Source organism: Triticum aestivum, unplaced genomic scaffold (genome assembly GCF_018294505.1).
Source record: "Triticum aestivum cultivar Chinese Spring unplaced genomic scaffold, IWGSC CS RefSeq v2.1 scaffold171564, whole genome shotgun sequence".
Taxonomy (NCBI): domain Eukaryota; kingdom Viridiplantae; phylum Streptophyta; class Magnoliopsida; order Poales; family Poaceae; genus Triticum; species Triticum aestivum.
Window position 1 is genome coordinate 1 of NW_025230502.1, and position 13,104 is coordinate 13,104.

The window sequence follows — 13,104 nt, forward strand, 5'->3', positions numbered from 1 at the left end:
TTTGAAAGGTCAGCATAGTTGACATAAATCATGGACCTTCACTTAGTCCCTTTTTTATTGAACTAACAATGAACTAACCACAACATCAGGAGGAACCAAACCCCTCCAGTTTGGCAGGTGTACTCTTGCCATCATCCTACTCTCTCTCTCATTCCACCCACGCACCCATGCATCGAGTCCCGTGTACAGCATTTCACCAAGCAAACTGAACTGGTACTTGATCTTGTGACCATCCAGGCGTAGGACAGTAGGATTGAAGTGTTCGAACCAAGTCCTGCTAATCACAAATAACAGTAAATTATCAATGCGCCAGTAGGATGCGCTCTGCCGTACGGAGAACACAGGAACGGGAACTAACCTGCTAAGTTCGGACGGCTCGCTAAGCATTTCGACCGTCTCATATAAATCCATGCAGACGTGGTCTGGGTAGAAGAAGTGATGAAGTTCCAGCTCAAACGGCGAAAAGCCATAATTATGTGCAGCAGGTGGCTGGGGTGGCATTGCTGGAACAACCGCTGCACGCAAGAGGAACATGTCAGTCCTGCCCAAGGTCAATTTAAACACGCATGCAACAGGAAGAATTTTGGAACCCACCTAGAGGCAGTGGGTTACTCTGCTGGCCACCTCCAGGTAAGGCAAGCCTCTTGTTCCCTAGCGGTGTGACTGTGGAAATACGTTGTTTCGGCAGGTCCGGCGCAACAGCTACACACGACCCACACATTTTCCAATTAACGATATAAGTAAACGTAAAATAAAAAGTAGCACATGTTTGGAGCTGGATACACTAACCTTCGCCCATGGTGGTATCTCCACGATGCATCATATCAGGCACCACTTGATCCCTTGCACCACAGCCAAGGGCCTCATGCATGGTAGTCTGTCTCGTGCATCTACGAGGAGGCACTGCACAGCGGTCGGAAAATTGTATACATGAGGCCATTCATTTTGTCTGACCAAACCAGCCGTGCAATTAGCATGTAAAAGTCAACGATCACTTACATTGAATGGCAGGACCTTTGCCTTTTACATCTTCTATCATTGGCTTATCGTCCGGCTCGTCATCAGGCACCATAGGCTCATCATACTCAAGCGGGGTCACTGGCTCTGCAACCATAACACGTAGTGAAGCAGATTAATTAACCTTCAAAAAAAGGAATTCACCAATGTCACGTTTTTGCTGGCACCAACCTTTTCCACGTGCAGACTCGATGGTTGGAATGGCCGCGCCCTGACGAGCAGCTTGGCCCGCTTCCGGCACTAGAACAATAATTAGCAATCAGCCTTTGCAATATACGCTTTTTTAAAAGGAAGAACATGTTAGCGTGATCGCGACCAAACATACCATGTTCCTTATTTGCATCCTCGTTTCGGACCACAACAGCCATGAGAGAACGCGCCGCCTCACGTGACGTTGCTGCGAGATCGGTGACAATATCTAGTTGAATAAGACAAAGATTTAGATCTCCGTTTGTTAGCATCCAGGCTTTAAGCAGAGTTGGCGACGTATTAGAATATATCCTGCATGCAAACTAGTGGCCCACATCCATGCAGACTCGTGCCTCATCCACCACCCCTCCTCCTCTAGGCTGCATGCATGGCTAGGGCTGGGCGTTCGGTTTTTATGGTTAATACGGTTCGGTTTATTCGGTTTTCTTGAATTTCGGTTTTGAAGAAATTGCCACCGAAATAAGTACACAAAATTCAGACACCGAACCATATTAACCGAAATATATTGGTTCGGTTTGTTTGGTTAACCAAAAAACCGAATTACATGCAGCCACCAGTCAAAGTGTCACGACTAATGAGAAGGGGTGGCTTTTGTACAAAATGCAAAAAACAATCAGTTCCATGAACGCACATACATACACTCGGTGGAAGGATTCACTAGCTTTTCACTAGCCGTGCATGCAAAAGAATAGTAAAATATTTCAATGGAATAAATTAAGGACTAATCATTAGCATAGTGATATGTATTAGCATGGCCTTACGCACTACTTATATTAGAGAGATTAGAGTTTTTTTGTAGAATGCATCGAGACACCAGAACTTGAAGAAGCCAGGAGCGAAGTACCTTTGAGCAGCCGGCCGGCTTAGATGTGGCAGGACCGGTACATTACAGAGTAGATTTTTAAGAAAAATAATTGTGGAGCAACTACTGGGTTGGGCCGATTGCAAATTGGCCTGCCGGCTGTTCAACCGATTACAGGAACATACTAACCTTCCCCTAAAAAAGGAACATACTAACCAGGATACGTACGGATCGGTTTCTTCGGTGAATTCGGTTTGTTAGCGATTAAAACCGAACACGACACTGAACACCGTATAGTGGCCGGCTTTCACACCGAACCATAAAACCGAACACCGAATAAACTGACAAATCGGTTTAAAAGGTTCGATTCGGTTTGGTTTTTCGGTTTTCGGTTTCAAAGTGCCCACCCCTATGCATGGCACACTAATCCATGCATGGCACACTAATTTTTAAACCAGACCCTTAAAATAATAACACATCATTGCTACAACTATATGCATGCACATTTTATATACTCGCTAATCACTTTATTCTTTCTAAAATCAGAAAGTACACTTGCGCAGATGCATACCTGTCATCCTTCTTGGAACATGCGGGGACTGGCTCACATTAGGAAATGCCGCAGCAACTGGAGCTTGCCTCTTAACCCTTTCAATGAAATCATCTAGAGTTTCCTCTAGATCTCTCTGCCGTTTTGCAGCTGCCTTCGTGCGTATTTCTTCCAGTACCTTATCTTTCGCCTCGTCGACCATCTTGACAAATGCCTCCTCGCGTTTTCTGAACTGGTTCTCCACTGCTTCCCTTAGAGCCGCTAGAATCTACACATGGACAAACGCAGAGTTGTCAGTCTACTTTCGCATGGAAGGATCTGCAAAAAACTACTAGCCATACAATACTTGACAGAAGCGAACAAAAAAGAAGCTGTAACACACCTGCGGATCCACCTCCTTGTCCTGGGCCATGCCAAATCCAGCAGCCGTAGCATGCACACCAGGGCTTGGTGTGTTCAACGGTTGGGCTGGAGCTGCACTCCCGGAAGCAACATTGAATGCCGGAGATCTAGGCACATCTGATACCTGCATGCGAACAATCGAAATGAATTTATTAAACATGCAGTTCCGGCATACTAAAGGATAGAATTTGCATTCATTGAAGAGAATATTTTCTAGTTACGTCACCTCAAAGCCAGCATCCACACCGTTCCTCGCTGCATGCTTCTTGGTCTGTAGTCTCATGAACGTGTCCGAGTAGTGAGCCAGCCTAGGAAGTGGCAAGCCCTCACGTCCTTGCATCCCGTGCTCGTGGTAGTCACAGAAAATTATCTGTGTGACATTTTTGGCAAGAGAAGCAAGCAAAACTTGTCATTTGCAAGCGAGGCCGCATGAAATCATGGGAAAAAATAAAGATGCATCAAAAACAAGAACTTAAACTAACCTGCGGTATAACAAGACACCCCTGGAGGATTAACTGAGAAGGGTCATGGAGAAGATCCTCCCTCAGCTTGGTTGCAGCCTCTCTCAACCCCTCGACCACATAATCACAAAAATCATAGTCTGATATGTGACTTGGGTCAGCAAGAACTGGCAGCAGCTCGTACGAAATTTTCGGATGGGCTCCTTTTGGAACAAGAAAAGTCGAGGCAGCTATGATTGTACATGCCGCCATCATCTTCTCCTTCTCTGCGCCAACTATTGCTACCTTGCTTGCAGTTTGCACTATATTCTTTATTTCCACAATCGGGATCTTGCATGCCTTGTGCATTTGTGTATCTAAAATGTCATGCAACCTTGCTAGCAAGGCTCCCCGGTCTGCCAAGCAAGCACCACCGGGAATATCTATCTTCCTACCACAGGGCTCTAGTCCTAGGCATTTGGAAACCTCCCTACCATTTATCTCTACAAAGTTACCATCCCCCATGTCCATCTTCATGTTTTTTGGATCTATGCGTGACAGAAGAGACATGGAGAAGATACGATTGTTATTGCCTAGGAGCTTGATTTTGCACAACTCATCTATCCCCGCGCCCTTGAACACAACTTTCATGTTCGGGTTCCAGTCACCCGCGATGGAGTGAAGCATACCCGCGTTGTAGGCTGTGTTTAGGACGGGAACCTTCTTCGTAGCCACCATTGTAGAGGAAGACGGCACATCCGGCGGCGCCGCAGGTGAACAGTACCTTGGTCTGCGACCCATCCTCCCAGCAAATCTGTTTCAAGAAGAACACTTGCGTAAGAACACCAAGAAGAGAAGAGAGGAGCCAAGGTGATATGGACAGGAGATGAACAACGAACAGCTAGTACCTTTTGCCTTGGGTTCCTGCTGTTCCGCCCAGCTCCGGAGAGATGTGCTTTGCTTCTGCGTTTAATCTCCTCCCCCCCAATGCGAGCAGTACATATATAGACCTGCTCCGGCCAGACGGGTCCCTGTGCCTCGAATTGTTTTTTAACCTAGTGGGCGCCAGTGTGTCCACGCATGCGTCAAGCCATGTCCACAAGCCGAAGCCCCAATTGGTTTATTCACCCCACCTCACCGAACAAATGAGAGAGCACCACCTAACTAGAAATATACTCATCGATAATCACATTATGCTAACACCATAAGCATAATCTTTTAAGCAGTAATATACTCATTGTTTTTTTTGTTGGCACGTGTACAAGTAATTACGCAAATTTTTTCAAACAGTAACACTCGACAGATAGGTCACACAAATCATGCGAAAGAAGATGATCCAAATTAATTTTTAAGCACGGGAACTGATACATTTTCTTGCAATCTCCTCAAGTGATACATTTTTTTGCTCTAACTTATCTAGATCTTGGCACGCTTGCATGGAGGGCTTTCAGCGTCGTCTTCTTCACCACCGTCGTCGCAAGGCCCAGTAGCTGACATGTGGTCCCCATCAGCCAGCACGCATGCAACGCTTTCCTTTGCATGTGCCATGCAAGGATCGAAGTCTGCTGCCTCGTCTTCAATCAAGCACAACGGCAGCTGCACGGTAAGATCCACCTGCTCACAATGCAGTTGTAAACCCAGTTAGATATTTTTGCATTCGGAGCTCTCACAAGCATAATGCTTATAGCGGAATAAAAATGCAACATAAAGAATCACTCACAGACGGCACGTTCTCTTGATGATTTTTTTGATCCATCGGCATTGCTGGCCCTTGTCCAATAACGCTATCCTGCAATTAGCAACCAGATGGAGTTCTGAATGATATTTCTAACGAAAAAATGAACTTTTTTGTTAATGCCAAGTCTGCGCAAAAAACAAACAACCTCATCACTGGCTATTTCTATGTCCGACGACGGATCATGGAACACGAGATCATCGAGACCTACGGCAGCACTAATGACCTGATGATGCATAGGGAGAACATATTAGAAGACCAAATCATTTCTAAGGACTGAGACGGTAAGTTTTAACAGTGAGATACATGCTCTAACCTGCACCCCACCAAGTGTCAATGTTGAACCGGATGCCTCCGTGAGCTGGGAAGCTGGGAAACCCGTGCTGCTGGCGTCGCTGCTGGGCGCCATCCCCTACTCACTGATAGAATGATTTTCTGGAGTGTCCGCGCCACGTCCATAAATAGAGGCCCCAAAATTATGGTTTCCCTCCAAAACAATGGTTCAAATTTTGAAAAAACCCAGCTACGTATCGTATCTAGTTTTGATTTTGAAATCTATGGCACCAGATGAACCACGCATTGCATATACAATGGCTACTGCCTATATGAAAGCTAGTACATTTGGTCATGTCCATTAATTGCAGCACAGATGGGCGGAGTGGTACACCTGTCCACTGATCTTGTCAACCACTTGCCCGGTTGGCCCGCAGATGAACCGGCGTGATGAGTTCAAATAAAAAGGTTTTGGGAGCAGTGCTTCCATCACCAGTCACTTCAGAGCACGCCCAAGCTTGTGTTCCCGCACCCCCCTCCTCCTCTCGTCAACCAATCCACCCACACCCCACACCCCCCACTCCCAACCCCACCCACACCAGACCGTGAGTCCCACACCCAAAAGCACGGCGCCATGTGCTGGGAAAAAAATTTGTCCAAAACTATTCTTATCAGTCCTAAGCAGCCCTCCGATTTTGCATTTTTTTCTAAAACAATATTGATTTCCCAATCGTGAATTAGTTCGCCCAAAAAAACAATGTGTCCACAGCCAAAACGAGCTCTATGGTCATGCATTGCGATCCACCATGGAACTCAACATCACACGCTGGTATGGGTGCAGGCCATGAAATCCTGTTACATACGTCGAGTTCACCTGTGCAAGGCAGAGCTCGCGTGACCCACTGCCGCCTGGGTGCACAGTGCAATGGAGCACTCTACTGCAAGCTACTAACTAGCCTTTGTCACTTGAAAAGACGACAACAGCGACATCAACGCAGTCCTCATTGTACAATTTCTTGACTTCGGTCTCCATGGTGGTACTTGGGTTAGACTGAAGCTGTCACAAGCAGAACTTGGCAGCTTACACATGCCCCTTGAACCAAGCAATAGATGACATTACTTGCGCAAAAAAAACAAGCCTTGACAGAGGCAACTTTTTAGTTTGTTTCTTGGCTTGAACACAGACCACTTCAAATAATAAAGGAAATTTACCTAATCCCACATAAGGAATACATGATCATGCCCACATTACATGAAAGTTGACGAACCACAATTTTTCAACGGTTACATGAAACGGAAGAAAATTGTCCCACATTCGATGCAATTAAAAAAACTCTCTCTATCCTTAGGAACTCTTAACGACTACAGGAAGTTTGGCTCAAATGGGCCGGATTTCTTAGTGCCACAATTGTTGCGTCGATGTCCAACAACACCACAGTTCGTGCATTTCGGCAACTTCCTTGGAGCCTTAGGTAAATCACCTCGCTGCGGACAAGTTGTACATTTGTGCCCTTGTTCTCTGCAGATCGTGCAAAAACGGGACCTCTTAAGTTGTTGCTCATACGGAGCCTTGTCCCTGCTTGTCGTTCGCCTTCCCATTTGCCTCTTCTTCTCATTCAGCCCAACAGCTGAGCAACTAGATTCACCATCAACTTTATTTGTTTGCAGCACAGCATTGCCACCCACATATGCATGTTCTTTTTCCGCTAGAGTCTGTTGTTGTTTCTCTCTCTCTGCAAGCCCCATTCCATCTTTATCAACACTAAGTGGAAGCAGAGTCGCATGCACCTCCTTCATCATCGCCATGAAAACATCATAGCACTTGACATTGTTGTCGCCAAGCACAACACACTCCAGCGCTTTCATGTACATGGTGTGGTGCCTGAATGTATCACTGGCCGGAGGCCCTCTGTCTCTCTGATACCTAACCAGATGCTCAGGAAGAATGTCCCGAGCATCTCTCGTCCATCTCTTAAGTATGTGTTTTGGTGGTATTTTTTGCAAACGGAAGTGCACCATCACCTGTATCATGGCGGAACAAATCATGTCATATAATTTTTTTTCATGTGGGGTATCAAACATGACAACGTGACTGAATTACACAATAACTTTGAACAAAGAGCTCACCTGCAGTGCATGGCAGCACACTAGCCCAGCATGCTCAAAGTACCCGCACTCGCAACTGAAAAAACTCTCATCTTCATTCACTTCTATCTTGAATTCAACTTTGCTCCACCTCTCCCTGTTTGCCGCTTCTACATGGGTAGACTTGTAAATCCTCCTAGGCAACACCTCATCCAACACATGTGCCCCACATTTATACAATTCCTCGCCAAATTTTTCAAACATAGCTCTGGTGTACACCTTGCTAGCATGTTTCTCTATTGGAAGGTTCACACTAAGAGGCACGCTGCTCTGTGATCAGAAGCACAAGTTTGTCGAAATGATCAAGGGGAGGAACAATAATAGGTTTAGGAGGCTGATCGCAAGGAAACAAAAAAACTGCGGCACACTCACCAGGGATGTCCTCTTCTCTTGATAACTCTCTTCTGCTTCTCTATCAAATTGCAATTTCTGAAACTGCTTCAAAAACAGATGCATTGGGCACCCTGGTGGCACGTAACCCTTCAAAAGATGGTTTGCGCTCTCACTCCGTTGAGTGCTTGTCATCCTAGCACAGAACACCCCTCGGAAATACGGCTTTGCCAATTTATGCCTCACCTCATATATCTGCGTCAAGAAGGGATGCTTCCTCAGCGAGTACTTCTCCAACATCTGGTCCCATCTAGCCTGAAATTCTTCTTCAGTTATCATGTGATGGACAAGCTTGTGGAACTCCAGTTTGAAATCGTTGTTCTTGCTCCAGAGAACACCCATGGATTCCTTAGCCTTTTTCAAAACATGCCATTTGCACCAACGGTGCACTGTGCTTGGCAGCTCTGCTTCAATAGCAAGCTCCATAGACCGTGCTTGATCTGCATTTTCGTATAGAAGCAAAAACAAATGAAAAAATGACCAGATCAGGCAACGTGCTGGTTACTATAACACTAAAAGAATGTTTTTATGAAATGGAATTATGGTGTTATGCACACAAACCTGTAAGTATTGTCTGCGGATGTTTGCCACCCACCATGCGGAGAAACTCCCTGAATATCCATTTCAATGTTTCCTCTTTCTTGTCTCTCATCATGGCTCCACCGAATATTATGCTTTGGAAGTGGTTGTTAACGCCAACAAACAGGCCAAACGGCATATCATACAGGTTTGTCATGTATGTAGTATCAAATGTTATTGCATCTCCAAAATACCTATACTGATCGCACCCTCTACTTGTCACCCACATCAATGTTCTGATGCGGCTCTCCTCGTCGACCTGCACTGTGTAGTTGAACTCTGGATCATCAGCTTTCATATCCGCAAGCATGTTCATCGTTTTTACCGCATCAAGATCCGACTGCTCCTTGTTGAGCTTCCTGCACAATGTTTTCAGAGACCTTTTTGTAAATGGCACATTCTCCGCAGCACCAAAGAAGCTACCAACAATGCTGAAAACCTTCCCAAGGGAAACATTGTTGTCCCTCAACTGCTTCACAAGATCCTTGGTGTATCTATCTATATGCCTGTGCGACTTCCAATGCATTTTCTGGCCACATGTAATAGAGAGCGGATGGTTGTGCCCTGCTTTGTGCTCTGATATGTACCAACCAGCATCCTTGGATCTCAGCAGCCTTATCATTGCACTGCAACCACATCTCGACGAACGGCTGTTCTCTTTTAATGGGGAACCCTACAGAAAGAAAAATAGCCATTAACCTCAAATTTCATCAACACTTGTAAACATCCTACTACACTCCCTCCGGCTCAAATAATTTCTCTCAATGATGCATGCTAACTACAGTTCAGATATTAACGAAACTGGCTTGATACACGACTATTATACAAGAGGCATGGAAAAAATTATTTTTCCCGCACACGTACCGTACAGGCACACACAATCTCTTGCATACATCTTACTCTTTGCACATTTAGCCTGCTCTTTGCCAACCGTATACCAAAACCAGTCTCCCATGAATAAAGGTTGTAGAATTCATAAGCCTCGTCCAGCGAGTCAAATTCTGTGCCAATCTTTGGATTGATGACATGCCCTTCACGATTTTCAGCATAAGCACGGACAGACGACTCAAGAGCTGTTTTCCTGTCAGGGTTCATCTCCCTCTCTTCAGGCGCCTTCCCTAGCCTCACCCTGAATCGGTATGTCGCACCAAAAACAAACAGTTAGCAATTAGACACATTTTTTTTGTTTTTATTCAAACCACCAGTATTCATCTCTAATTACAAATTGTACATTTCCACAACCATAACTGTTATTTTTCTGCACGCAACTAAATGAATATTTAGTTATTTGTATAGACTAAACAGAACATCATATTACACAAACCAAAACAGACATTCTTTATGTATGCATTCGGAGAGCTACTGATCCAACTCTCTCTCTCCCTTAATTATGAAACCCAAATGGTAAGCTCACGCATAGATTTTCCGCTGTCAGGTAACTTTTTACCATTTGCACCATGCAAATCATGAAAAACACATCTTATTACATGATCAGAAATAGCATACCCCTAAAACCAACGAACAGCCTGCTAAAATCCACCATATCATCCTAAAAGTCGAATAAGGCCAGGCATTTTTTTGTTACATGCGCCAGCAGTCTAAGTAATACTGGAATACAAATTAATACACAGCAGATGACTATCCAAAAAAATACTTTATGGGATAGAGTGCTATGTGCCACTCTGAAATGTAAAATCGTGAAAGTGAACACCACGAAACACTTGCCCTCCGCGTCAGATATGGGCAGAACAGGACAGCACACCTACTCCATAAAATGAACTAGTTGAAAACGCTGCTGAAAAAAACGCATCCCTTGGTCGTACAGCCAAATTTTTTCCGAGATTCATCCCCAAATCTAAAACATGTGGTAATGAAGCATGGTGTGGGAACAGAAACAAGAATGACCTCCTCGTCCAGCCGCTGGTAGCTTCAGAACACACCTCGTATCTCTGTCCATCTCCGCCAATCAGTTCTTCGTCACCCTTCTCGACCTCTAGAGCTGGGGCAGTCATGGAATCTTGGGACTCCATCGGGAAGACACCACAATTCCTGCAGTCTAGGATATCGCCGTCAGTGGATGGATTTGCAAATAAAATGGGGGCAGGGATCAGGGGGGCATAGAGATCTGGAAAAACAAAACATACCCACTGAGCTCCAGTGCGTCCGTCGACATTTCGCCGTTGGGGAACCGTCGCCGCCCCGCCCGTCTGGAATAAGAGAGCCGCCGCCGACGCAAGCTTTCTGTTTCTGTGGAAGAGAGGATAATGCCGATGAAAACTGCTCGCGTGGATCTACCTGCTCCACATGTCCCCGGGCCCATAAACCTGTTCTGTTTCGAAAAGTCCATAGTGTACCAAAATGCCGGCCCAGCCAAATGAGTTGTCCAGTAGGCCGGGGGACAGGAATCGGTGAGGGGCCGAACAGCATACGCCTACGTGATACTAGCTGTATCACGGACCGTATTTCAAAACATAGGCCTGCCACACAGCTGGACTGAGGTGACTGATACGCAATCCCAAAGCCCATTCCAACGCACGAGATTGCGGCCTGCCTGTAGGCCGGCCTCCAAAATCCCGCACTCCACAACACCTTCCTATCTACACTAGGAAACTACGACGTACTTGCATGTACTGCTCTGGTGTATTTCTAGTCAAGTTCCTTACAACTACTAGGAAACTACTTGGTCCTTGCATGCCAAGCAAGCTATTTCCATTGGTGTCGCATGCATGCAACCGAAGACATGGTTGACTCAACATTCTCCCCCTCAATCTTGTCGAAGATACTTGATGTCCATGAGCACAACTTTGTCACGCAGTTCCTGGAACAGGACGCCACCAAGTGACTTGGTTAGGATGTCCGCCTTCTGCTCACCTGTCCTGATTAACTCCATGATCACTGTGTTCTCGACGCGGTCATGTAATAGCGAAGATCGATGTGTTTGTTGCTATCTTTCACAAGGATGCACAACTCATGACACATGTGGTACATCTACACCTGTTGTACATCTACACATGTGGTACATCTACACCAGTTGTTCATTGCCATGCTCTTCACAGGATATTGCATCAATGTAATAGCCATATAACAGCTAGGTTTATGTTTCCACATATATTTTCTTCACAGGATATTGCTCATCCCCTTAGATGAGGTGTTCATTCATGTTTCATGTGGTTTATCCACTTTTCAGTCAAAGATGATATGTATTTCCTTCATTGGTATTACCACCCATTATTTACTTATCATGACTTGCCACATCCAACTAAGGCCTTCCCAAAAGTGTCTCATGAAGGCGAAGCAAAATAATATTGTAAGTTTTCTTGGATATTGTTCTGACACAAAAGGAAATATGAGAAGCTACAGAAATATTTTATGGTAGATGAACAACAAAGAATGCTCTGCTTTGAATATCTGACTAAAGGAAGTCAGGATGTTCATATAACAGCAAGGTTTATGTTTCCACATATATTTTCTTCACAGGATATTGCTTCAAAGTAATAGGTATTCTCTAACCTTTGTGACCACATACAAAAGCTCTTCATGATACAAAATAGGTGCCTTGCGTTACATAAAATACCGTTCAGCTCCAATTCCACCATGAGGCAGCCAATCAGCAGCAGCAAAATTAGCAGCCTCGACACTATTTAAATCTGAATTGACTGATACTTCTCAAATCTGAAATAACATCTTACCCAAAAGAAAAATCACAATGGAGTGATCACAAGGTTCCCAGGCTCCTTGTGAAAGATCAGGTAAATCATTGTGCACAACCTGTAGGAGTTTAAAATGTCAAATACTCAAGTTACACATAAAAGGGTCAAATGTTACCGAACCAGAATAGGATTAACTAAACATAAAGTTTTGCGAAGGAGAATTTTGGTTCATTTAAAAAAATACCATAACAGAAAGCATTAAAAAAATCATAATTGTTGTATGTACTCTTTGCTTTGTAACATTGGTATTTTAGATGTCGTGCAACTCCCGTTTATGTCTACTTACAATTTTTATTTGTGTGTTTATTATATGTATGTACCATTCTTGAGTGTGTTACATTTATGTAACTCCTTTTTTTGTTAAAAATATAGTTACCACTATATTACCTAACCCTGAAAAAAATGTTGTGAATATTTGAAGGCACATTGATTGAGACATCGAGCAACTCTTCAAATGACTGATCTGACACATTTAACACCATCAAGGGCTGGACAATTAACTTCAAAAGCAGTGAACTTTTAGCCGATGCTCTGCTCTGGGCATGACCCAATGCTCCTAGCACTGAGGAACCATTGGAATTTCATAAGCAACCCAGATTGTGCTAGCCAAGAACAGTATAACCACCGCCGATTGCGACCATGCAAGATGCTACAAAAACAAGCGGTTGACCCTGATTCCTGCCATGGAGCATGACAGCGTTGAATGGAAGGTGAAATGGTCAATGTTGCGTGGCTGCATAAATAACTATAGTAAAACATCACCCCCTTCCTACCTCACCCATGATTCTTGCACCACATGTGGTGGTCTATGGAGAAGAAACACATGGCCCACATAGTTGTTGATCCACATG

The 13,104-nt window shown here is 44.7% G+C and overlaps 1 protein-coding gene and 1 pseudogene across 1 annotated transcript; both read right to left on the reverse strand.

Moving 5' to 3' along the window:
* Nucleotides 1-78: 78 nt before the first annotated feature.
* Nucleotides 79-4,222, reverse strand: LOC123175599 (uncharacterized; the record flags this gene model as incomplete). Its single annotated transcript, XM_044590245.1, has 11 exons — nt 3,464-4,222; nt 3,208-3,351; nt 2,962-3,105; nt 2,601-2,847; nt 1,343-1,435; nt 1,189-1,257; nt 1,000-1,104; nt 790-903; nt 595-702; nt 359-515; nt 79-274 (listed from the first exon to the last, which is right to left on the reverse strand). Coding segments are annotated over exons 1-11 (2,136 nt in total), but the record flags the coding sequence as incomplete, so codon positions are not given.
* Nucleotides 4,223-6,791: 2,569 nt separating this feature from the next.
* On the reverse strand, nt 6,792-11,433 carry LOC123175598 (uncharacterized; annotated as a pseudogene).
* Nucleotides 11,434-13,104: the final 1,671 nt, after the last annotated feature.